The sequence below is a fragment of the Phyllostomus discolor genome, chromosome 11 (assembly GCF_004126475.2).
Source record: "Phyllostomus discolor isolate MPI-MPIP mPhyDis1 chromosome 11, mPhyDis1.pri.v3, whole genome shotgun sequence".
NCBI classification, from domain to species: domain Eukaryota; kingdom Metazoa; phylum Chordata; class Mammalia; order Chiroptera; family Phyllostomidae; genus Phyllostomus; species Phyllostomus discolor.
In genome coordinates, this window is record NC_040913.2 from 52,540,073 (window position 1) to 52,567,952 (window position 27,880).

The 27,880-nt window shown below is 38.7% G+C and overlaps 1 protein-coding gene across 4 annotated transcripts in view; it reads right to left on the minus strand.

The window, feature by feature from the left end:
• STK24 (serine/threonine kinase 24) overlaps nt 1-27,880 on the minus strand; it is a 126,234-nt gene that overhangs the window by 44,066 nt on the left and 54,288 nt on the right. Inside the window, exons 2-3 of one of the 4 annotated variants that reach the window (XM_036011392.1) lie at nt 10,913-11,051; nt 8,780-8,855 (exon numbers count right to left, since the gene is read on the minus strand). The exons of the other annotated variants lie outside the window; for them this stretch is intronic. Coding sequence (XP_035867285.1) covers nt 8,780-8,815 — 36 coding nt within the window. The 5' untranslated portion in view covers nt 8,816-8,855; nt 10,913-11,051. The remainder of the gene's footprint in view (nt 1-8,779; nt 8,856-10,912; nt 11,052-27,880) is intronic. 4 annotated transcript variants of the gene reach the window in all.

A 27,880-nucleotide genomic window follows, 5' to 3' on the forward strand; every position in this document is an offset into this window, starting at 1 on the left:
CCACAAACCTTGCTGTGAAGCTAATGATGTGTTCTTTCTGCAACAGTGAACAGTTTAGTAATTACAAGATTATCTGCTGCTAGGTGAAGATCTCAGTGGTCTTTATGCAACATATGTCAGAAATATCAATCACAAAAACCATAAAACCAAGTAATTATAGAGAACTCAGCATTAATTCTTTGATAAAAACCCAGCCTAAAAAGATCAGACAAGACCAAGTCAGAGGGTGGCTGTGGCTGAGGGATGAAGAATAAAGACTTCATTGTGTTTTACAGATTTTTAAAGAGGTGCCTTTAGTATCATCAGACAATTTATGAAATTGGTAGATTCACAAAACACAAATGATGCGTTTCAAATGCATGGGTGGCAAATTAATGTCTATACTATTACTGCCATATGTAGAGTTTGGCCTAAAGGTAAATAGCTACTGGAGGGACTTTTTTAATATGTGCAACTGCTCAATGCTTGACTGTACTGAGGAAATGCTTCTGCTACTTGAACCCTCTGCTTCTCTTCCAAAGTTCTGGTCGCTTTGCTAATGTTTATTTTCTGCACAGGTGTATTCTACAGTCAGATATGTGCACATGTTCTCAATTTATAATCAGACATGCAAATCCCAAGGTGTCCTTGATACCTGTCCAGTGCTGGTATTGTGGCCCGTGACTACAGTAAAAGTAAAAGCAGAAAGCAGGGCCCGCTGGGGTAGTGCTGCATTGCCTGGAACACCCACCACCCCACCCCAGGGCACCATAGTGCAGGAGGAAGTCATTGCACTGAGCATGCTCCAGGCTACTGAGGGTGACTGGCTAAGGGAAAAGCTCCTACTCCCTTCCAGTCTGGTGAACACTTGTCAGTCCAGTCTGGGATGACAGGATTGGTTGGGAGAGGCCCTACCGAAGGACATGGAAGTTGGAGCACACACTCCACATGGGCAGCTTATATAAACCAAAGGGAGAGACACAGGCTCTCTTGGTCCCACCACCAGGACATTCAGGCCAGTGCTTTGTAGGATGAACTCGCCCTGGAAGCTGCATGGCAAATGGCAACTCTAAAAAGAAGGAAGCCTGAGGCCCAAGAATGGCAGGGAGAGAAGCTAAGCTGCTTAAAGGGCAACTCAGAGGTCACCTGAAATTCCCAAAGACAGTATTTTTTAAAAGATTTTATTTATTTATTTTTTAGAGAGGAAAGGGAAGGAGAAAGAGAGAGAGAGAGAGAGGGAGAGAGAGAGAGAAACATCAATGTGCAGTTGCTGGGGGCCATGGCCTGCAACCCAGGCATGTGCCCTGACTGGGAACTGAACCTGCGATGCTTTGGTTCGCAGCCCACGCTCAATCCACTGAGCTACACCAGCCAGGGCAAGATGGTATTTTTTTTAAAGATTTTATTTATTTTTAGAGAGGGAAGGGAGGGAGATAGAGAGAGAGAGAGAAACATCAATGTGCGGTTGCTGGGGGTCATGGCCTGCAACCCAGGCATGTACCCTGGCTGGGAATCGAACCTGCGACACTTTGGTTCACAGCCCATGCTCAATCCACTGAGCTACGCCAGCCAGGACGCAAGATGGTATTTTTAATGGAAGAAGGAACTCTGGCTGCAGCTTGGGATTGGTCTGGCAGAGGGTGGCAGAGTTTTCTGGAGGGGATAGCTCTGAAGCAGGAGCCTGCCATCCTCCCAGACTGAATAAAAGACCTCTTTCCTTTTCTCACCAAACCTCTGCCTCTAGAATTTAACTATGGGTGGCAGTGGGCAGCCAAACCCCACTTTCACTCAGTAACTCCCTCAACTGAGGCAAACCTGGGGCTCAAAGGTCAAACAACAGAAGACTCATAGCCCAAAGATGGTGAGCAAACATGTGCTCACAACTCCACTGTAAAAATCCATATCACTTCTTGCAGACACCTACAAAACAGGAGCCTAACTGCTCTAACACCCAGCAAACCATGGCCAGTCAGCAATAATCATGACAACATATAACTGCTCACAGGAGTCAATAAAGGAGCTTGGTTCTAGCAGCCCAATCTTCTGATTTTTAAACACATGTTTTCATTTACCACAATGCCTCAAAAGTCATGCATGCTGTGCTACATATACCATGGGACAAAAGAAAGTCTGTTCACCTCACTGGAAATCAGTATTCTTTAAATACATACCAACCAGCTCATTACATAATCTAGGTTAAGATTTGTGATGTCATATATAATACCATTTTTTAGAAATTTACTCAAATACGAAAGTTTTAGGGGGAAAAAAGCATTTGGCATAATTAGTTATTTTATCTAAATATATCAGCTGAGTGCCCCCAGCTGGTATAGCTCAGTTGGTTGGGCATCATCCAGCAAACCAAAAGGTGGACAGTTCAATCCCAGTTGGGGTGCATGCCTGGGTTGCAAGTTCAGTCCCTGGTCAGGGTGCACACAGAAGACAACCAGTCAATGTTTCTCTCTCACACTGATGTTTCTCTCCCTCTCTTCCTCCCTCCCTTACCCTCTCTCTAAAATAAAAAATAATATATCAGCTATACTTGGCTACTGCAGATAGAGGTTTAAATTTATAGAACATGTACAATACATTGAGAAAAATAGACCCAGAAATAAAATTAATACATAATTTAAACTACATAACAGCCAGAAAACAGAGTTGAGTTCCTTTCTGAAGTAAAATATTTAGCCTAACTGAAATTTTAATTCATTCAACTTTCTGGGTAGAAAAAGGTAACATCTTCAGGAATTTTCAATTATACTAGGACAGCATGCTCATGAGACAGAAAGGAATACGCAGTCCCCATCTTCAGAAGCATTTCAAAGCAGATCTTTTATCTTATCTTTGGCATGGGCCTACAATTTTTCCCATGACTGACTGCAAAATGAAATGTATTCCCATGTGATTTCAAAGCAAGATCTACTTGCAGATTTGTTTAGTCCACCCTCAAAAAAAGTTAAGTGGTTCCGCTTTTACCCACAATCACCCTGTCGTCTCTGATACCATGGGTTCCATGTATCTTTTCTATTTTTCCCAGAAACATTAAGGACAGATTCTTACATAGTAAAAATCACTCCCCAAGAAAGCAGATGCACTTCTCCCTCTCCCAGAAGTTGCAGCTGTTCAGGCCAATGGGGAATGCAGCAGATGACTTCCAAATGGTAGAGGAAGACTTAGAGGGCACTGCGCCACTGTGTGCGTGCATGCATGTGGAAGAGGAAGGAAGTTCTGTTGTTCCAACCAAGAACCCTTTGGCTGAGTGACTGCACAGATAAGCACCTATTTTAATACAGGGAAATGATGACTCTGCTAGCCAAGGGACAGCAACCACAATCTCAAGCCCTGAAGACATCCTCTCTCTAATCTGCAATCAACAAGTATGAGCTCTAAGCCTTGACAAGGCAGCAAAAGTGGAAGAGATCATGGTTAAAATCCTTGCTTAAGTCACAAGCATAAAGCTTTTGTTTACTTTTGTTTATTGCTCAGAGAAAGGAAATTCTCATGGAAAAAAAGTCTGCACTGCCATGTCAGACAGAAGACATGAGGCTACTCTACTGTGCAAAGGAAAAGCTATCCTAGCAGTGCTGCAGGACCAGCAACAGGCTGTTGCTGCCAGTTGTCTGCATGACCAGAAACCAATGACTAAAACAAGTCAGCATCTATCAGATGGGCTCTGCCCTGGGTCATCATCAGTAGTCTCCTCTGGATGTAGGATCAATAGTTTTGTCCTTCTTAAAGAATGTTTTAACTCCTCCTCCACAAAATAAAAAACCCAATCTAAACATCTGGGAAATTACCACTCAAAGGAGGTTTCAAATAGCTGTGCATCTGATCATGTTTATTAAAGTGTGCATAAACTTCTTCTTTTCAGGGACTCTACTTACTACAATATATTCAAGTCCTTAAATAGAATCATAAACCCAAAACCCATTTCCTTTAGAGAGTAAAGGAGATTAACTAAAGCCAATGCATAGAGAAAACAGAAATAAGAAGCATGGAAACAAGACAGCTATTTGAAAGTAACCTTGAAATCAAAATAAGCCAGAAACCTTAAAACACACACACCCCAAAAGAATTACAAGACAGATGATAATATGGACAAATCATATTTCCTGTCTCACATTCCAGTCTCCCTTCCAAGTTTTAATATACTTAAGAGTCTAACAAGTTTAGTGAAGCATTTCTAGAAGCAACAGGCATATTCCAGACAACTCCTAACTCCACCAAATTCTGGTACAGGCCAGGGAAGCAAGCAGGTCAGGTGTGGAAGCATTCCTTACCTCCCAGCCCTGCTCCTCACCATCGCCTCAGCCTACAGCGCTCTCCCTCCCAACAGCCAGTCTGCTTCCTGCCTTCCTTCCACAGGTTTCTCTGCTCATAGCCACCTTCTGGGAGATTCCCTGACCACTGCAGCCCCTACAGCACCTGCCAGAGATAGATCCACCATGTGTTTTTATGTATTGCTTTGTGGTCTCCCACTTTGAGGACTGTCAACAAAATCCTTTTTCCCACACCTGCCCAATCAATGAAAGTAAAATGCCAAATGTTCTCTGCCCATTTATTTTACTTTCCATGCCACAAAAACAGTGATGATACCCCACAAATTTATGGAGGCTAAAACCCATTTTTCCCAGTCTCACACTATACACCTCAAATTATGTGCCATGGTCTTTGAGTAACTTAACTGAATTAAGTGCTCCAGATATATGGGTGGGGGTCCTGCTGCAAAGCTCACAAAGACCACTCTGCCTACAAAACAGCTAGGTCCCTGCTGACCTCTGCCCCTAAATTCTGCAGACCACCCAAACCCTGGCCCTCATCTTTCACTTGGAGAAAAGAAGGCTTTTTCCTCTCATCCCTAGAGTGCAGGTTGAGTGGATAACAAGATATGTAGAGAAACTGGCACTACAATGGACCCAAGAAGGACAGGTAATCTCCATTCCTCAATTACACCAGCAAGAAAAAGCAAGGGGAACAAGCTACACAGAGGTGGAAAGCTGAGAATAACCTCAGGAAGTACCCAGCAGCCCCAGCCCCCTGCCTGGTAGGTGTTGTGAAACAGCCTGTAGGGCTATCACATTGCCTCTCCCTCAAAGGGACAGGAGGGGTCACCTGCCTGTACTTCCCACCTGAGGAGCACAGGAGCAACTCTACAGAAAGGAGTGGGAAAGCAGGGTGTAAGGAGCACTAAGACATCCATCCTAGACAGCAGCTTGTAAAGAATGTTCTAGTAGCTGCCTCCAGATTGTCTTCTACAGACCATTGGTTGATTCCATGAGGGCCCTCAAAATGGCTCCTCAGAAAGTAGCTTTAAATAAAGGCCTCCACAGGCTCACTCTTACAAACCACTAACACAATTCTAAGGTACCTCAATGCATGGCCTAAGACAGATTCGTCATCAAGGAATTTAAATCAGGTCACTCATAAACATTACCAGGTCCACTGCCTTGAGATCCCAGCTCAGGGGTGGCACAGTGCATATGCAGTTTTCAAAGCCCCATGTGTCCTTGTTTTCAGTTACTACCTCTGGAGTAAATAAGCACCTTCTAATCAATCCCTTTGTAATGGGAACTTTTGACTTATGGAGACCCAGCTCATCAATCAGAGATTTCACTGCTTTGGGTATGTTGATTGTGAAGTTCTCAGGAGAGCTGTCTGGCAGATGCTTCCATAATTGGATCTATGGTTTAGAGAAGGTCCCAATCTGGAGCTAAAATTTGGAAGGTCGGGCAGTAGTTAAAAGATCAGCCTAGATGAGCATGCAAAAACACAAGCAAGAAGAACAAGCTGACCACCAACAGTAATCGAAGTAAAGAATGGCGAACAGACACACTAGAAATTCTGATCAGAGAAAGGCAATCACGTTCCCCAGACAGGGGGGCAAGGGTCATCACTGCTCTGCCTACTGCTGCACTCCACGAAGCCAACAAAGTAACTTATTAACATTCAAATGTTCACTTGTTAAATAAAACAAAAAGTGAAACCACACTCATCTGAGGCAGAGGAAATCTTACCTATATCCTTAGGAAGATTTTAAGAAAAACAGACGAAAAGATTTTAGGGTAATATGGTATTAATCAGAACCCTCTCAATCCCTGAAAAATTTCTGTTCATTAAAATTGTAACCTACTGTAGGTTTCAGCTCATGATTTTATGTAACATTAGTTTCCTAAGAAACAGAATGTGCCCAAATATTTTACACTTTGTTTTCTCAATTTCCACAATATCACTCAGAAAATCATTCACTGAAAAATAAAACTGCGTAAAACATTAACATGCTACTTCAGTAGTTATCTTTTATTTACTCCTTCATGGTCTTTGTTAATTCATCCAGTTTTTAAAATACCAACATTTTAAGAAACGTTTTTCAAAAGATAGCAAAATAGCAGGAGACCAGAAGAAAGCTATTACTTACAGCTAACTTGACATCTCCAGATTTACTAGGTTCTTAACCATGTGGCGTTTCCTAAGGGTAATCTTCCCAAGCATGTTGACTAAAGAACTATTTCAAAAGAGATCTGCCAGGGACTTGGTATAGAATGAATGAAATTTACATTAAAAAAGAGAGGCAGAATGGAGGGTCCCAAAATAAAATACAATCAGGAAATGCTGCATATTTACCTCCCTTAAAGAGTCTCAAACACTCTGAGAATACAATAAAAACCTGCTACACCAAACACATCCAGAATTTTATCAGGTAGCACCTACTAGTATCTCCACGAATGGGAGTCTCCAGAAAAGCCCGCTCAAACCTACCTAGAGAGCTATCCGTCAGCTAGAAGTTGTCCATCAGCTCACCAGTCAGAAACCCTTCATTATCTCCTCTCACACCTCACCCCACTCCATGCCCTCCCCATCCATCCCACCACCACCAAAGAGCCCAATTATGTGCCTGTAATGAGATTCAGCATGCAAAGGTTGGGTAGGCCTGACATAATACAGTACAAATGATATTAGTAGCAAATTTCATTATTCAAGAGACTCATGAGAACAATAGGGGACACATTTTTTAAATTACACGTCTAGACTTTGAAAGTCAAAAGTCACACACCTCAATATTCTCAAGTGCCCACACCTTTTATTACATATGAGTAAATCAGGTATATCCATGTCAAGCTAGCCAACACATCGTCTTTCCAAAAACCACTTGGTCATTCAAGTTACTGCTTAAACTTTGAAATGAGAATACAAGAAAAAAAGAAACCATAACAGAGGGTTTTAACAATATTTATATCATTATAAATGATTAACATTATTCACACCTGTTATGTGTGATTTGAAACTCCTGAGCCTCTAATTCACTGAAGTGACTAAAAACATTTCTGTTTTCAGGATCTGAATTCGGGTTCACTTGCACAGCCTCCCAGGCCTACGTGGTCTGCCAAGAACAGAGCAACCCCAGGCTAGAGCCACACAGAATCTGCACACTACTTGCTCTCATTTCCTGGGATCAGTGAGGCTGTACACAGACACAGCCAGGGAGAGCATGGCCAGGGGGTTGTTACCAGGAATAGCCAAGAGAGGCAAGTAGGGAAATGGGACAGCAAACAGACTGACACTCACCTGTGTCAAACTTTTAGAGGAAAAACTTTTCAAGTGAAATTCCTTTTTTTAAAATTTAGGAACAGAAAACCATGCTGTGTAATAAACTATGAAAATTGGGTGCATGTTTAGTATTGCCTGGTGTGATCAAATACAATTCAAACTAAAGTTATCTGACACTGAACAACACTCATGTACAACTCCTATGGTGGGACAAGTACAATAAGCAACCACCTAAACAACAGCTTCCTTACATGGCCCAAAGTTCCAGTTTGGCTTTCCTTTCTTCTTCCTTCAGTTCAGTGTCTTTATTAAGAAATTTCCCTGATATCTCTCTTTCTTTTAAAGTTTTTTTTAAAAGATTTTATTTATTTATTTTTAGAGAGAGGGGAAGGGAGAAAAAGGGAGAAAAACATCAATGTGTGGTTGCCTCTTATGTGCCTCCTACTAGGGACCTGGCCCACAACCCAGGCATATGCCCTGACTGGGAATTGAACCAGTGACCCTTTGGTTAGCAGGCCTGCACTCAATCCAGAGCCACAACAGCCAGGGTCCTTGCAGCTATCTCTTAAATTTCCCCCACTTCCTTAATCTGTTACCCAGGCTTCTCCCAGAGTTTCCAACACCAATCAAGGCTATTTTCTTTGAACTGCTCTCTTGGCTTTCTACTCCTAAGTCAGTGCTAGAGCAACTCCAAGAAAAGAATCCAAGAGTCCTGCATTCGTGTTATTCTGCCCTCACCCTAACCTCCCCCATCCTGTCCTGGATGGGTGCTACCTCCTGTTCTCCAAGCACAACTCTGTGGCCTGCCAGAGTACTTATTCAGGTAATGACTACCGTTTGTTTATTGTTTGTTGTGTGTGTGTTTGCTTTGTCTCTTTCCCTCACTACACCAAAGAAGTTATGCATACAAGGCCCACACCTGCATTCCTGTCCCAAGGCTGAGCAGCAGGGCTCTAAAAGCTCAGGAATCAGGGAGCCATGAATGATAGCAAGGAAGAAGATATGGACCTGCTGCCAAGTCTTAGAGCCCTAGAAACTGGGTCTTAGGATCAAGAGAGAGTATGACCTTCAGACACACAGAAATGATTTCAACACAGCTGTAACACACTATTGGAGGGAGATGGGGGCACTGGTAATCCCAAGTACTTTCTTCACATACGTGAAATCCCGTTAACAATTTTTTAAAAGCAAATATTGTGAGAATTACCTGTGGGGGACGACACTTCAGATCCCAGGTAATTAAGGGCTCACATACCTCATGTTGAGCATATTGGAAATACTTTCCCAGCATGTTTTCCTCAGTAGTTAAATGTGTTCTATGGGCTCCAGTCCTAAACCAGATAAGAGATCCCAATTTACCAAATAAGAGATTCAATTTTTAAAAACAAGTTAAAGATGGACACAACTCTGCACACTTGATTTTCCAGTGTAGGTTTAAGGGACCCAATAATTATTTGCTCAAAGAAGAAAGCAAAAAGGCAGAGACTAAGAACATGTCCCTCTTACTGATAGCTACTCCAGTGGACCAGTTCTAATTTCTCAATTATAAAATGGAAAAAGAAACATGATCAAAACCAGAAAAGGCAGTATCAAACTTAGTACATTACTAAACCAAGATGTGAAGCTAGAATTAAATTCACTTAATAACCTTTTCATAAACACCTGCTATCCCATGGAAGTTCACTGTGGCTACCTTCCATTAGAGCCGCTGCCTCCTTGTTCACATAGTCCATAAAAGAACAAGCAAGGGATCACACATGGCTTAATGTGCCTCTTAGAAAGTAAACACCATAGTAAGAGACCTGAAAAATAAAAGAACATGTAAAAACCAGGAGATAATCTTCCTAATACATTCTACAGTAGCCAGAGCCTTACAGGAGCACAGCTGCTAAGTGTGCCTATGAGCTCAGAAAGGAGATCCTGACAATAGTCATAAAGATGATCTTAGTGGGTTAGAAAAAAAAGGCAAAAAAAAAAAAAGTTAACAATGAACATTTTCCCTTTTTTAAAAATGCATTCAACTTGTTGTAAAGAAATGTTCACAGTGAGGTTACTAAAAGAGTAATCTCACCAACCGAAGACAACAGGCAGCAAGCACCACAGTCTCTCTGGTAACCCATCTCATACTCTGTGGAAGAGAGCCTTGCAAAAAACCACTGTGACTTCTTAAACCAATAGCTCCTGAGTCTTGCAATACCCAAACACACTCACTCTCCTCATTAGTGTCAAAAAGGCAAATGTGACCTCTACTAAATTTAAAAAGATCATACTTGGTTAAAATCAATTTTAGCAGCCATTCTTAAACTCCTGAAGTTTTACATTAAAACAGTAGAAGTAAAGGTTCACTCCCAGGGATTTTCCCAAGGAAATAAGTTAAAATTTCTTCTCTTTTCAATATTGTAACCTAAGCTTGTCATTAAAGCAAAATTTTAGAAAGTATTGCTCTTGATCTTGACCTAGGGAAGGCATATTAGACCAGAATCATCTCTCTAGAAAGTGGATTCCAACTCTGGACAGAGATTGTTTCCTTCTACTGTATTGCTTTATTCTTAAAGATACATATATAGAGATAGATATAGACACAGATATAGAGATATAAGAGATATATATCAATCAGAACAAATTAGTGTTTCCAAGCATATTTTTGTTGTTTCAATTGTTTTTGTTTTAATTACAAGTTTAGGTTACAATATTGAAAAGAGGATAAATTTTTAACACAATTTAAACATCTAAAATATGCTAGGAAACATTAATTTCTGATATATATATATATATTTAAGAATAAAGCAATATAGTAGAAGGAAACAGAATCTCTGCCAACAATAAGCTTCTCCAGGGTCACAATCCACTTTCTAGAGAGATGATTCTGGTCTAGTATGTGTTCCCTAGCTCAAGATCTAGAGCAATACCTTCTAAAAAGTCCAGAGCTTGGTCTCTAAAATTCAAGCACATTAGCATCAGACTCAGGCAGGGGTACCCACCACAGTAATTAAAGCAAATCCATCCATAGTTTATCTCCTAATACAAGTGAGAAGGGAAAGAAACTCTTTGCAACTTAACCCCAAATGCCACCAGTGGCCAGAATTAAGCTCAATGTGCAATGATAGACAGACACAAAGCCATAAAGGATTGACCATAAATAAGTTCAAGACCACGATCTCAACCAGAAGAAAGCTGCCACAAAAATCTTTCACTGCACTCATTCCTAAGCCCCAAGGAAGAAGGGATATTTGTTATCTGATGAGCCAGAACCCTAGCCTTGGCTGGAAACAAGAGAAAAAGCCTCAGGTTCTTTGACCTCATGTGCACAAGGTATGGATGGAGGCAGGGCTCGGGACTGATGAGGAAGATGCATATCTGTCTGGATGACACTGACAGAGCAGCTTACCTCTGTGGAAGTCTGTCGATGTCAGGGTCATGTGCCCACTGTCCATTGGACTGCCATCCCTTTGAGGAGAGGGAGACATTGATGGGAACCAAAGGATCTTCTAAAGGCAAGTTCTTACTGCAAGCTGGCCCAAAGGTCCCTGAAATCAAAGAAATCATTGTGGTTTTGCATTTGGCATATTTATGCCCTTTCTTTTAGGGACAAGTCTGAAAGACTTCTGAATGAATCTTAACTTTCAAAAAGAAAGCATCCAGAAATATAGGACTACCTAGGTATAAAAGAGACAAGACAAAGGCAGGAAGCCTCATGCTAAACCTCAGGGCAGAAGGTCAGCGTAATAGCATTTCCTTCCCAAAGAAGAGGAATAAATCAATTATTACTTTTAAAGAACCAATGCCTTCTACCAAACATTTCAGCACAAGCCAACTCATCACACCAGTTTAAAATACATGACCCATGACAACTCCAAAATCCATGTGCCATCCTATACCAACCAGCCTTGGTTAGAAGCAAGTAAAAAAGGCTTCTACGTAAATGAAAAATATAAGTCATTAACTCCTGTAAACATTGGTCTATAATCAACCTGGCCATTGACCTATCTCCACTGATTCCACTGATAAATACAAGGAAAAGTCATTAGAGCTGATCAAAACATATAATCAATTACAAAAAACAATCTCATACTACATCAACCAAAAAGCATGAAAATTCAGGGAACTAAGTACCTCATCCAATGTAACAATGCTTGGTCTACTTAACAGATTATATAAATTGTTTTTAACAATTCAATCTGCCATAAGTCAATAGCCACCCAATGCCAAAACACTGATACTTCCCAAATGACTGTAGAGTTAGCAAAGTTCTTTGTGTATATTTCTATTGTGTATCATCTCACAATTTCCTTTCTACAAAAAAAAAAAATCCTCTTTCCTTCAGGCAAAGAAATACCTAAAGATATTTGATCCTTGCCACCACAGTAATACAAATAATAAATCGGAATACTCTTTTTATAGTTATCTGTGCATCACACATAGAAAGGGAGAAGGAAAAAAACAATCTACTCATAATGAGGGAGAATGTGTTGTAAAGGTTTGATTCAATATATCTTTTAGATATCTAGTCAAAGAGGATGAAGAAAAGGTATCAACAAATTAATTTACTCCTTTTAAAATGAATCAGCGTAACAGGGACCAAAAGACTCCCAAATAGATCAATGAAACCTTTAGGTCTGGTAGGTTTTCAAAAGGGAAACATCTAAACTGCTTCACCTTTCACCTACTCCTGAAATGACCAGGAACTAACTCCAAAGCATTCTATCCTTCAGATCCCAACAGTTCTCAGTTGTCAGATAAAAAAAGCAGTATTACCACCAAGGACTTGCCCTATGATACAAGGATGAAGAACAAACACAAGCTGTAAGGAAAACCTCATTTCTTCAGAAAGCAAGTTTGCTAATAAGTAACTGGACTGGCTATAAGGAGAGGAAAGTGATCTCAGCCAGACTGTTTTATGGGCCACCACAGAACCATCCACAGATGAAAAACAAGAAAAGGGGCATACTGACAAAGAAAGCTACAAGACCATAAAACCAAAATGATTCTTGGAAGAGACTGGGTATAAACAAAGGAGTTGGAGGGACAAGGGCCACCCTGCGTGGCAGCTGAAGCAACTCTCTATTTGCAAGAGTCCAATTTCCCAACAACCCAGTTAAGATTTTTCTAGGTGTCTGGATCTCTCTCACAATAGGCCATAGCTACTGGAACAAATTCTAATGCAAATCCATTCATTTAAGATGTAAGGGCTACAGAGTAAACATCACCTATGCAACGAAAACTAAATAAAACCATTTATACATGGTAGGCAAGAATTTCCTCTGTTGAACTACCCAAGAAGTTAATGAAAATTCAACAGCCTCTGATTCAAGGCAAATGTGAAATGGTGACCCCGGGCTAAAAGCCTATAGATCCATTGTCTGACTAATTTGCTCAAGCTTCCAGTGGGACCCCAACGGCCACAGGCACAGGGTGTGCTCACAGGTAAGCAGATGCCAGATTACTCAGAAGGGTGGTGGTATAGAGCATTCATTCAAAAAATGGGCATGTCAAAGGCAAGACCTACCAGAACTCCTTGTCAAAGGTGCTGATGGTTGATCCAATCAACCAACACCTCCACCTTTCTCTCTCTCCTGACTTTGTGACTTTGGAGAAGTTCCACGGACCCTTCTCCCAGCTCCGGAGATAAATCCTGTTTGGTGGGAGCCAATGAGGTGGCCCCAACCCCCAAGCCAGGATCTAACTAAGGCATCAGTCTGCAATGGGTTCTGATGAATTAAATATGAGGAAAGTGGTCTGGTGAGGCTTCTAAGAAAGGTTTCTGGAACCTAAAGAAGCAAATACTTCCAGGAAAAAAAAATGGTTTCTCCGTGCTTTGGTTTTCTAATATAGAGAATAAAAAGTGTAGGCCAGGTGCCTCCAAGTTCCTTTCTTCTTCTAATAATCTATGGTTCTAATTTCTCTGACTGTGCTCAAGAAATACTTTAGTAGCCCTGGCTGGCGTAGCTCAGTGGATTGAGCGCGGGCTGGAACTAAAGTGTCCCAGGTTCAATTCCCAGCCAGGGTACATTCCTGGGTTGCAGGCCAGAACCCCCAGCAACCGCACATTGATGTTTCTCTCTCTCTCTCTCTCTCTCTCTCTCCCTTCCCTCTCTAAAAATAAATAAATAAAATCTAAAAAAAAAAAGAAATACTTTAGTAATAGCAAGCTAAGCCAAATCAGAGACTGAAAAAACTTTTAAGACAAACATGTCCAATCTCATTATTTTGAAGGTGAGGACACAGGCCCAAAAATAGGTAACCACACTTCTGATTTAATTCAGAGCCAGGACTAGATCTTCAACAGAAGGTCTCCAGATGGCCTAGAGCTTGGGGTCAGAAATGGCTATCAAAGAACAGAAAAGTGATGGGTAAAGACAGTCTTCCTCCTTTTTAACTAGATCTCTTCCCTTGCTCCTTTATGCTATTTCCCAAAACCAAATCTGCAGACCTTTCTCCCAATCCACAAACCTCTACTCCAAGTCACACTGGAGTTGCATTATCCCACAAGCCCACCTGGCCAAAAAGGCAGAGGGAAAAAGTACCAAAGTGTAATTGAAAGCTATTGTATGAAGAATACTTAGTACTATAGTCAGTTCAAAAACATAAAGAATTGTGTGGTTCACCATGGTAGCCCAGGCCACCCAGGATCCTTCCTTCCTCCTCATAGACTCTTACCAAGGGAGAAATCATTCCAAGCTGCATACACAGAAGCGATGACCACCCAGAGCCTCTCCCAGACACCATCTGAATGATTCTGAAGGAGACAAATAGTCCCTTCCTGCCAAGTCCAAACACAAAAACTTTCTGCAAACTGAAAACATTTGCTCAAAATGAACAGACAAGCCATTGCAGTGTTTTCAGTTTAGTCACTTTGAGCCAGGTTAGCCCTCTACATTAGGAACCCAGAGGTTTAGAAGCCAACATGCAGAACTGCCAGCTAAAATTCTCTGAACAGCATCCTTCCTACCCAACAGCCAGGGAGGAAATACTAGAGAGGGAAGTGTTGATGGGGCCTCTCCAACAGCCTACTGTCCAAAACAAGATCAGCTTCTATTGCTCTTTTGGGTATATGAGAACTGTGCAAAACTGCAGACCGATGTAAGAAGCTGCCTCAGATGAGGATTGCAAAATTCTTATTCTTAATAAAGCCAACTCTCTGGTGTCCTTAGCAACATCAACTAAAAGGCTTTCCTCACTCTACGATGCCAATTTTCTTAGAAGTCAGAAAGAGCACACCTTAAATCTAGCCAACTGCCACCTATTTCCACCAAAGTTGAAAGAGAAAAATCACATATCTTTAAAACTACAGTAAAAAGTATGTGCTGTGATTGGTTTAAAAGTAAACAAAAAAATAAATAAACCTCTAGGAATAGAAGCAAACATCCTTAATTAAAAAAATAAAGGTTGTATACCACACTCTAGAGCAAATACCACACTTATTAAAGCAAAATTTAAGATCCATTTTCTTTAAGATCAAGAACAAGATAAATATATCCTTCCTATCACTATATAATCAACAGAACACTAGAGGTCATGGACAAAGCAAATATGGTCAGCAAAGTCAACTACATAGGCAACATACTACCAGAGGTCATGGTCAAAATGTAAGGTGGTGATAAGGATGGAAGAGAAGGCAGAAAATTATCATTATTTGTAGATATAAGCATATACATAGAAAACTAGCAAGATCATCACATGCAATGTGAAAATAATCATCACCATTCCCTTAACTAAGCAATTACCAATCAAACACCTATCACTAAAATATCAATAAAAACTCTATCTAAAAACTGACTTATGAATCCACAAGATCTTTATGAAGGGAAGTTTTGAACTTTATTAAAGCTCACAAACAACCCAAACAAAAAGACAGGCATTCATGTTCAAGAATGGGAAGGCTTAAAATCAATTTTTAAATTTTAGTAGGATCTTAAACAGAAAATGTAGAAACATTCTAAACCTTATATAAAAGATGGAAGGTCTTGAAAGGCTTCATAAACTTTTTTAAAGTAGTAAAAGTGTGTCTGTGGGGAGAGGTGAACAGGGTTACCCCGTTCAGATATTAAGATTTAAAACCAAGGTGAAAATTTAAAATACACACACACACACACACACACACACCATGAATGATATTGGCCCAAGAACAGAAAATCCAGAAACAGCCCTAGCCACACACGTGTATATGTGTATATGCACACATATACATATAGACACAATGTCTGTTTGGAAAAGGTCCAGTCATTGTTAATATAATGAGAACAGTTTGTGCCACATCTATGTAACTTGGCAGGGAAGGAGAGTAGACTGGAATGCACATGTATAAACAATGATGACTTCACTGTAATGGTCAGTACTACTGAATGAGCATGTGTATTGTGTGATCATCACATTCAAAATGATTGAGCAAGTAGAGGAACAAATCTGCATCACATTTTATGTTCAGGTTGAACTTCCTCTGCGGAAACCATTCGGATGATTTAGAAGGCCAAAGCTATGGGTAATAACCAGTGATTGGTGGCGTCGTATGACACCATGTCCACTCACACAGTTTTTTTGAGAAACATCAAATCACCCAGGTGACTCAGCCCCCCTACACCCAAGATCTGGCACCCTGAGAACTTCTGCCTTTTCCCAAAACTAAAATCACCTTTGAAAGGAAAGAGATTAAGACTGTCAGTGAGATTTGGGAAAATATGAGGGAGCAGCTAATGGTGATTGGGAGAACTGTGGGAGATCCCAAAGTGCCTACTTTTGAAGGAGACTGAGACATCATTGTCCTGTGTACAATGTTTCTTGTATCTTCTTCAATAAATGTCTCTATTTTTCATATTGCATGGCTGGATACCTTCTGAACGGAACTCGTATGAGACATCGGTATGATAATACCATCGTACATGAGTGGGAAAAAGACAGTTGATAAAAGAGCAGATGAAAATCTACCCCACTACATGGAGAAAAATAAAATCCTACTTCATACTACAAGCCGTATCAAAATATCTAAGTATAAAAAGCTTCTATAAAACAGAAAATACAATGGAAACTTCACAAAAAATATGAACAACTCAACAAAGTTGAAAATGCTAAGGGCTAAGACTATGAGATGCTCAAACTTACTATTAATAGTAGAAGTGCAAATAAGCATAATAAAATCCTATATTACACCTAAGAGAGTGAAAAAATTGTGTACAAGAAAGGAAACCATTCACAAAATAAAAAAGCAACCTAAGGAATGGGGAAAATAATTGCAAATCATATATCCGATAAAGGGCTAATATCCAAAATATAAAAAGAACTCAAACAACAGCAAAAAAGCAAACAATTCAAATAAAAAATGGGATGATCTGAATAGACATTTTTCCAAAGAAGACATATAGACACAGGAAAATATGCTCAACATCACTAATCATTAGGAAAATGCAAGTCAAAATCACAATGATATATCCCCACACATCTGTTAGAATGGCTATTATCAAAAAGAAAACAAGTGTTGAGGACGTGGAGAAAAGGGAACCCTTGTGTACTTTTGGTTGGGAATGTAAACTGCTAAAAACACTATGGAAAATGGTATAGAGGTTCCTCCAAAAATTAAAAGCAGAATTAACATATGATGTGCCAATTCCACTTCTGGGTCTTTATTCAAAGAAAACAAAAACAGTAATTTGAAAATGCACTCCATGTTCACTGCAGCATTATGTACAATAGCCAAGATATGGAAGCAACCTAAATAAATGCCCATCGACAAAGAAATAAAGGAATAAAGAAACTGTGATACACAAATATATATATGAGTATTATTTGGCCATAACAAAAAAAATAAAATCCTACCATTTGTGATGACATGAATGGACCTTTGGGGCATTACAACTAAGTGAAATAAGTCAGTGTAAGACAAATACCATAAGATCTCTCCCATATGTAGAATCTAAACTAAAAAAAAAAAAACACATATATACAGAGAACAGACAGGTGGTTGAAAGAGGCAGGTAGAGGGGAACAAATGGACTGGGTTTTGTTTTTTATTTTTTGGTTTAAATAAATTCAATTTAAAAAAATTTTGGAGTAAAAGGGAGAAAACTGTACTTGAACAATGATTAAAATAAACACACACACACAAAAAAATTTTTAATCAGAAGGAAAAATTGGGAAGTTTTACATCAGTGTTAGCAAGAAAGGAAACAAACCATGCCCAACATCATTAGCCATGAGAGAAATGCAAACCCAAGCCACAGTGAAATACCACTTCACACCCAGTAGGGATGGCTATAATCAAAAGGCCAGATAATAAATGTAATGAGGATATGGGGAAATTGGAACCCTCAACTCACTACTGGAAGGAATATAAAAAATGGTGCAGATGCATCAGAAAACAGTGCTACAGTTCCTCAAAAGGCTAAACATGGTTACAATATGACCCCATAACTCTATTCCTAGGCATATACCCAAAAGAAATTAAAAGTTGCCATACAATCCAGCAATTCTACTTCTAGGTATTCTTTTGACTTATTGGTCATTAGTGTTAATGAATGAAAACTGCACATGAATGTTTACAGCAACATTACTCATAACTGCCAAAATATGGAAACAACCTAACTGCCTGTCCACAAGTAAATATGGTACATCCATATAATGGTATACCACTCAACAATAAAAAGGAACAATTGATAACACGTACAAACATGGATAAATCCCAAATGCATTATGCCAACTGAAAGAAGCCAATAACAATAGGCATGTGATTCCATTTATATGACACTCTGGGAAAAGCAAAACTACAGGGACAGAAAACAGATCAATGGTTTCCAGGGGTTGAGGTGGGGAATGGGGTCAGGAATTCTTTGGGATGCTGAGACTGTATATATCCTATGTGTAGCAATGGTTATTAGAATCTACATAAGTGTTCAAATGCACAGAACTATAAGAATTGGATACTCAAAGTTAATTTTATCGTGTTCAAATTTTTTTAAATCACTATAGGTAGCAGGAAAAATAAATTCATACACAGTACATACAAAAAAATGTTTTATCTACTGAGGACATACATACCCTAAGTCATATCCGAACTTGTGGGACAGCCCTGACCAGTTTGGCTCAGTTAGTTGGGTGTCCTCCTGCAAAGCAAGAGGTCACTGTTTTGACTCCCAGTCAAAGCACATGCCTGGGTTGCACGTTTGGTCTCAGTCTGGGAGAGTACAAGAGGCAACCAATCAATGTTTTTCACACATCAATGTTTCTCTCCCTCTCTTTCCCCCCTCGCCTACCCTCTCTCTAAAAATACATAAATAAATTTTTTAAAATAACTTGTGGTACAAAAGAGAAGTGCAGTGGGGATGAAGAATGAAATAGTAAAATGAATAAAAAAAGAACAAGGGTCTTACACAGATCAATGATGATGGTGCCACAAATCAAAAAATGTCAAACTCAACTCAATTCCCCTCGTCTAATGTCCACAAATGGAAAAGGGGGAAAGAAACACAGGAAGAAAATAATCACTTGATTTAAAATAAGCCAGTTTATTGGCAGGGCAGTACACCCAAAGCTCAGAGGCTAAAGTGGGAAGATCTCTGCTTTAGCATTATGAATGACGTACCATGTGGGAGGGAGGGAGGGAACGAATCAGCATCTTCCTTGCTTTTTCATTCATTAACACTAATGACCAAGTCAAAAGAATATAACTTAAAAAAATTATGCCTAAGTACATACATCTGTAATGAATACAATATAATCAATCCTTTACCAGAATAAGATGCACTTACCTAAAGGACTTAGTTTTCTAAAACTCATCAAGGGATTTTCTCACATTAGTTTTCCTAGTGAATCCAATGAGCAAAACTACTCTAAAAATTTTTAGGAACTAGAAAAAAACTCACTATGAAGTCAAGGACCTGAATCCTCTGGTAGACAAATACTCACTTTACAGATAGATTTCCTTAATAGTCATACTAGTGGGTTGGCCAAAAAGTTTGTTCAGATTCTTTTTCCATAAGATAACTCTAGTAGAGCTTAGTTGTCTTTAACTTCATTCAAAACAACTTAGATTGTATTGTGACAGCTATCATATCAGTGTGCATTTTAAAAAACTTATCAAAATTGGTAAATGTGTAACCATTTTAAGTGGAAGAAAATAAACAACACTTTATGCATACTATGCTTTACTATCTCAAGAAAGGCGAAGATACAACTGAAACACACACAAGAAAGATTTGTGCAGTGATGGCACAGGTGGCAAACACAAGGCCCACGGGCCAAATCCGGCCCAGCACCTTGTTTCTACCCAGCGGCAACGCCAAGCTCCTTGCCCCTAGAGTTAAGGAGTAGTTACATTTATACAATCCTAAAATTACATTTGACCTTTGAAGGCAACCTCAAGACTGATGTGGCCCCCAGTGAAAATGAGTTTGCAACACCCCTGGTATATGGAGAAGGTGCTGTGACTGACAGAACATGTCAAAATTGTTTTGCCAAGTTTCGGGCTGGAGATTTCTCACTGGATGATGCTCCACAGTCTGGTCAACTAGTTGAAGTAGATAGTGATCAAATCAAGACATTAATTGAGAACAATTGATGTTATACCACATGGATGAGAGCCAACATGCTCAAAATATCCAAATCAATAAAGTTATTGGTAAAAATGAAAAATGTGTCTTTTATTCTACGAAAAAAATTCAACAGACTTTTTCACCAACTCAATACAACAAAAACAACTAAGATGAAGTAAACATTTGATAAACACACCTTTTTTTGTTTATTGGGTTTTTGCCTTCAACCTGATTTTCTTGGGTTAAATTGGCTTGATGTTTGACAGTACTACATAATTTACTGTAAAAGAAAATGATAAAACTATAATAATCTATTTTAAGACTCATGAATTCTAAGTCATTTTGGCACAGATAACTTTTCTTACTAAAAATATTAAGTTATCATTTGCTAAAAATCACCTACATTACATGTCAGGCACTTTACTTATATATAATGTAAATCTCTATTAGTAGTCCAGTAAGGTAAGTTCCTTTATCTGCATTTATCTGCATTTTATGCTTGAGGCAGTCAGCAGCCTAAAGAGCACCCGCATAATTAAGTACCTATATTAGGATCTGACTAAAGCCCTGGCTTTAACTCTAAGTAAATCCCAAAGTGGAGATTTTAATAGTCTGGCACCTCTACAAAAAAAAACACAAAAAACAAAAAAAACAACTTAAGAGATTTATATTGTTAAAGAGAATGAGAACTTGTGAATACTTCATTTAAAAAAAGATTTAAAATCCTACAACACCAATTACTATCCTCTGTTATGATCTTGTATCGTCTTAGTATGTCTTCACTGCTTAAATAAAAAATCAAAAACTCCTCTCTCTCTTCCTGTACACCTCCCAAAGTACCCCCTTACACACAAATACACAAAGTTTCACTATGACCTTGTGGATGGTATTTTTCTGGGGCAGGGGGGACTTTCAGTGGTATTATGGTTGGGACACAGAGGTCTCTGGTTAATTAAATGTTCTAGCTGGTTTAATTTCCAAAAAAAGTGAACGTTTAAACCACAACAAATTAAGTTCTTCTATGGTATGTCATAATCTATTGGGAACTTTCCAGCCCTCAGATTCATCAACATAAACGAATTGTCACTGTTGTACTATTCCTTCTCTTCCCTAAATTGTCACTGTGTTTAATCTTTCAAGGGGAAACACACTACAGAGCAGCACTGTGATTTGATCATAACTACAGTCAAAATCAATTCCACTGCCCTCATCTTAAACAATATTCGTAAATTTACACCATTTACCTATTGTTTTCAATATTTTTTCTGGACTACATCACTGAAACCAAAACACTACAGGATCTTTTCATGATAACCCAGTAATGAAGAAACCATTTACAGCTAATTTCCTCTTTGACCAATCTTGCTATGTAAAAGCCCTTTAACATGAGATGAAATCCTAAGCCCCCTCCTCCAATCACTACTTTAAAAAACTACAAATATTACCTCTGACAATACTATGGGGAACTTTTTAAAGGGGAAAAAACATATAAACCACAATTATTTTCAATTGTGTGTCCAAGACCCATTTGTCCTTACATAGCAATTTAATTTATATCTTACTTGACAGGACTATACTAGTTTAAACTTCATAAGCCTACTGAGATAATAGGAAAACAGCCTTTGGCTCATCATGAGGGTCTTCCTCTAGGCTAAGAAAATTCTTGAAACTGTTATACAAAAATGGGCAGATAAAATCACAGGTCTGGAACTTCTGGTCAAGAAGGAGACATAGGTAAAAATGCCTTGCCTCCATTTGTAACTATAGGAAAAAATACAACTACAGTACAAAACAAGTATCACCCAGATTTGTCAGAAAATCAAGCTGTGTGGAATCCTGACAACCAAAGATCTAAAGAAGCCACACTCATCCAGATAAGTAGGAGGGAGGAGACACAGAGAGGCATGGAGACATGGAGTGGCACTGGCACGAAGAGGCGCAGAGACAGGAATGGGTGGTCCCACATCCATGTGTGGTGGCTAAAAAATGGGAGGAATACCTAGGGAGTAAGGGATCCCAGCCCCAGTCCAGACCATCCAGCCTAGAGTTCCAGTGCCAGGAAGATAAATCCCAGTTTCTGGCTATAAAAACCAGTGGGGGCAGAAAAAACTGGGATTTGCAAGAGACTCCTCTTAAAAGGCCCCACAACTGGCTTAGGACTCATACAGACCTACCCCCTCTGGGATTCAGCACCAGGGCAACAGCTGAAAGGGCAACAGTGACATATGGAGAGAAAATGAAGTACCAGTGACAGGAAGCAGTTTCCTCCTGGGCAAAACTCCAGAGGACAGGCAGGGGCATTGTCTGTTCTGCGATCCCTCCCCAACAAAGAGCAACAGATTGGTAACAGGGGTTGTCCTGCCCTCACAATTACCTAAGGCTCCACCACATGCAACTTAACAAGTATCCTTTTCTACAATAGGACACACTACTAACACAGGGAGTCAAAGCAGTTCTACCTAATATACAGAGATAAATACAGGAGGCTGCCAAAATGAGGAGATAAAGAAATGTGGCACAAATGGGGAGGGGGGAAAAAAAACAGGACAAAACTCCAGAAAAAGAACTAAACAAAATAGAGATAAGCAATCTATTAGATGCAGAGTTCAAAACATTGGTTATTAGGATGTTCTAGGAACTCACTGGGTACTTCAATAGCATAAAAAAGGCCCAGGAGGAAATGAAGGTTGCATTAAGTGAAATAAAGAAAAATCTACAGGGAATTAACAATGGAGGGGATGAAAATGAGAATCAAATCAATGTTTTGGAACATAAGGAAGCAAAAAGCATTCAATCAAAACAGCAGGAAGAAAAAAGAGTTCAAAAAACAAGGACAGGCTTAGGAACCAGTGGTACATCTTTAAAGATAATCAACATCAGAATCACAGGAGTGCCAGAGAAGAAAAGAAATTGGAAACTTATTTGAAAAAATAGTGAAAGAAAACTTTCCTAATTTGGTGAAGGAAATAGACATACAAGTTCAGGAAGCAGAGAGTCCCAAGCAAGATGGACCCATAGAGGACCACTCCAAGACACAGCATAATTAAAATGCCAAAGGTTAAAGATAAAGAGAGAATGTTAAAAGCAGCAAAATAAAAGCAGAGAATTACCTACAAAGGACTTCTCTTGAGACTGTCAGCTGATTTCTCAAAAGAAACCTTGCAGGCTAGAAGGGACTGGCAAGAAGTATTCAAAGTGATGAAAAGCAAGGATCTACAACCTAGATTACTCTATCCAGCAAAGCTTTCATTTAGAATAAACAGGCAGATAAAGTACTTCCCGGACAAGGTAAAGCTAAAGTTCATTATCACCAAGCCATTATTATATGAAATGCTAAAGGGAATTATCTAAGAAAAAGAAGATCAAAACGATGAACACTAAAATGGCAATAAATTCACAACTATCAACAATTGAATCCAAATAACAAACTAAGCAAACAAGCAGAACAGGAACAGAATTATAGATTTGGAGTTCATGTGAAGGGTTACCAGTTTGCAAGGGAAGGGGGAAAATGAGGGGAAAGTTGATGGGATTTAAGAAGCACAAATGGGTAGGTACAAAATAGACAGGGGGATGGGATGTTAAGAACAGTATAGGTAATGGAGTAGCCAAAGAATATGCATGAACCATGGACATGAACTAAGCAGGCTGGGGGAGGAATGGGATGACAAGACAGTATCGCTGGAGAATGGGGTACCCGGTGGAGGCAGGCAAAGGGGGAAAAATTGGGACAACTATAATAGCATAATCAATAAAATATATGTTTAAAAAAGGTGTATAAATATCCCTGTAGTCCTAAATCTGGGAACAATGCAAGGATGCCTACTCTCATCACATATATTCAATATTGTATCAGAGGTCCTGCCCAGTGGTATAAGGCAAAGGAAAGAAATGAATGGCATGAAGAGCAGAAATGAAGGCTTTAAATATTCCCTACTTACAGATAACATGATTGTTTACATAGAAAACCTCAATTAAGTTGCAAAGCAACTAGTACTATTACGTGCATGTAGCAAGTTCACAGAATCCAAGTTTAAAATACAAAAATCAATTTTATTTTAGTTACTAGAAGCAAAGAAATGGAAAATAAAATTCTAAAATCCCACTTATGATATCAGAAGCACAAAATAAATAAAAATAAATTTCATAAGACACATCCAAGACACTCAAATGCAAACTATGAAATACTGGTAAGAGAAATTAAAGAATACCTAAATAAATGAAGTTCATGTATATAACAAGTTCCAAGGTAATGGATTGGGTAACTCAATATTAAGACCTCAAATCCTCCAATTAATCTACAAATTCAACACAATCCCCATCACAATCCCACTAGGTTTGTTCAGGTTAATTTTTTAATAAACTGATAAACTATTATGTAATTGAAATTTACTACAGTGGAATTCAAATGCTTTCACCAAAAAGAACAGAAAAAATTTGTGAGCGACTTCTAAAATTTATATTTCAATGATATTATATTATATTATATTTCAATGATATTTTCAATTATATTTTAAAGAAAGGACCTAGAATATCCAAAGTAAGATTGAGACACAACAAAGTTGCAGTACTTAATACTTACTGACTTCACAACTTAATACATAGAAAACGACATATTCAAGACAATGTTGCATGAGAACCAACGTGGGACAAAACAGAGTCGAGAAATATACTCAAACACATAAGGTCATTTTGTTCTTTTATGGAAATATAATGTACATACAGAAAAATTTGGCCTATTTAATGTAAAGTTAGTTACATAATTTGAGGGCATCTTCTATAGCCCTATTTTGAAATCAAGCCCTACAAGCCCTATTTTGAAATCAGGCTTGTCTCTCCCTTTGCCAGTATAACATTGTTTTTATTACTACTGCTTTATTATAAAACTTGATATCCAGTAAAAGAAAAAGAAAATCACAGGTCTGGATTATTGTCCTGCCTAATTTGTCATAGCTAATATTGTTTAACAACAGCAATTCACCATGTTTTTAGTCAAATGAGATAGAATCATCTTTTACATGGTTTAAGAAATTAGGATAACTGGCCCTGGCCATGTGGCTCTGTTTGCGAGCATTGTCCTGTACACCAAAAGGTTGTGGATTTGATTCCCAGTTAGGGCACATACCTACACTGCAGGTTCAGTCCCCACATAGGGCACATTATGAGTGGCAGCTGATCGATGTCTCTTTGTCTCTCTTTGTCTGTCTCTCTGTCTCTGTCTCCCTCTCCCCCCGCCCCTAAAATCAATAAGCATGTCCTTGGGTGAACGTAAAAAAAAAAGAGAGAGAGAGAGAGAAAAGAAAAGAAATCACGGCAACTTTTCACAAGTGTGATATGATTGATTTCCTGGCATTTCCTGGAATCATATTCCAGGAAAATCCTGGCAGTTATATTTCCTAAAGAATAATCTGCCTAGTAAAATATACAAGACACTACAGACAAAATTATCAAAACTTTTCATCCTACCTGAAGACAGTCAATGGAGAAAATCATCCCATGAGTTATTTCATTCCTTTATATAGTAAGTGGCTTTGGAAAGGAATGGCCAGCTGTGTACCAAGCCCACTTCCTCTTCCATGAAGCACATGATTAGGTAACATTTTCCAGCCTTGCTTGAATTTAGGTGTGCTTGTATGACTGACTTCTGGCCAGGGCAATATGGGCAGAAGAAATAATGGGCTGTATATCTAGGCCTGGACACATGAAAACTTCACACAGGAGCCTCCATTTTTTGTCCCCCACAATGACTTAAGGCAGATAAGCACAGCCACATGTGGAAAATGGAAGGAAGACAGCAACAAGGTAGAAGAAACTTGGGTTCCTCAATCACTGTTTGGAGGAAAACTGCCCACATAAAAAGGTTACCAGTGAGCAAGCAAGAAATAAATAAATATCTATCATATCTAAACCATTATAAACGGAGAGGATTATTCTAGCAGCTGACATTATATTTGACTAAATAAATTAACTGGGCAACTCTAGATCGAGGTTAGGTTGACTTGAAATGTATGTTCTAGAATTAGTGACACAGGCAATCATAGGCATACCAGATGGAATATATAAATATACACAGTCAAGGTAATACCAGGTTTGGCCACAGTAAAGCAGTATATATAAGGCTGAAAAGATACTTTTGAACCACTGATCCTTAATTTCCATAGTTAAATATTAGCTGGTATTAATCACCAAAAGTCTGTGAAGATCTTCTGTACTTCCACTGCCAAACGTTATCATAATTCATATTAAAGCACAACATTAGAATACTACATGAAATCTAACTCTTCATTTACTTAAAAACTATTATTGAAGTCATTTCACAAATGATTTTAAATGATATAGGAGACAGAGTTCAAGTTGGGTTTCTTCAGATGTTTGTTTTTTTCTCAACAGAAATTTAACATCAAGAAGATCTTTCCTTTCCCACATGGAAGTTGCATGGGCTCTCCTCTTGGTTATAAGAATGACAAAATGTAAAGTGCTTCCCCTTATGCCCTGGTCAAGACCCACAGGGGATGCACTCCCAAAGGATCATTGATTATTATTGTTGGTATACTTCCTCCTCCTTGCTTTGACCTCAGTTGGATAAGTCCTTCATTGCAATGTAATTTCAGAAATGAGATATCAATAAATAGAACCAATTCAGGAAGGAAATTAGTACTCATTAAGTAGCTACTACATGCTGGGTACTTTAATACAATCCAATCTCATCTTTCCAACAATGAGGTTTTTCCATTATTTTCCATTCTACAAATGAGAAGCAGAGAAGTTATTTAAAATTAAAAAAGAAAAATGCTGAAGACCACATACCCAATCAAGATTCAAGTCCTGGACATCTGACTCCTAAACTTATCTTTTCCATTTCAAAATGCTGTACTTAACCTATTACATATTGCCAGACTTTAGGCTATGAAAAAAAAATATGATTACCACTCAATTTTGATTTCCTTTATACATTTATTTTAGTGAGCCAATGGTTCTTAAAATGTCCATCCTTCCACTTACACCGTATTATCACATTTCCACAAAATGAAAGCCTGCACTGTCCCTTTGACTACAAAGTCAGCTGCAATCAGCAATATAGAGAATTTAGAGGATAAACCCAGGACAGGAGGAGGCCTTGTCTTTCTTGCATTATCTGGACTTAATCACTGCCTCCCTGAGGAAATACTTGTTTTTTACCTTTTAAGTTTTAGTTTCCACAAGAATTACTTCAGAATATTTTTTACTAGTTCTTAGATTTCCAAAACCCCATTTTGAAAGATACATTTCTTAGTTCAGTAAAACAGGTATATGTCAGTGAGCTTGAAACAAAGGGATAGTCTTGAACTTTCTTAGTGGTGTGACATGATTTTTATCCTACAGCATCTAAAATGGTTCCATGTAGGACTGAAAAACCAGTTTTAATACTGTTCTTTTCCACTTAAAGAGCTGGGTGAAGATCAACAACAACATGTAGTGTCATACTATAATTACTATTTTAAGTAATTATTTACTTACCTAGAATTCTTAAAAGTCCAGTGTAGATAAACTGCTCACTAATCAACATTATCAATTCTAAGCAGCAGTTTTTTAAAATGGTGTTAAAACAAACCACATTAAATATCAAAAGACTAAAATATGCTTAGGTTGGCATGAGTTATAAACCATGCTAACATTAGATGTTTAACAGCCATCATTGTAACTTAATAAGAAATACATTTTTATGACAAAGTCCCACTCAAAAATACTTTCTTATTAGAAAGGTAATTCAATATCAAACACTCTTACCAAAAATATATTTCTATAGTGACATTTAAGATGATGAACCTATCAAAGCCCAGTTTTTTTGACTGCAAAGG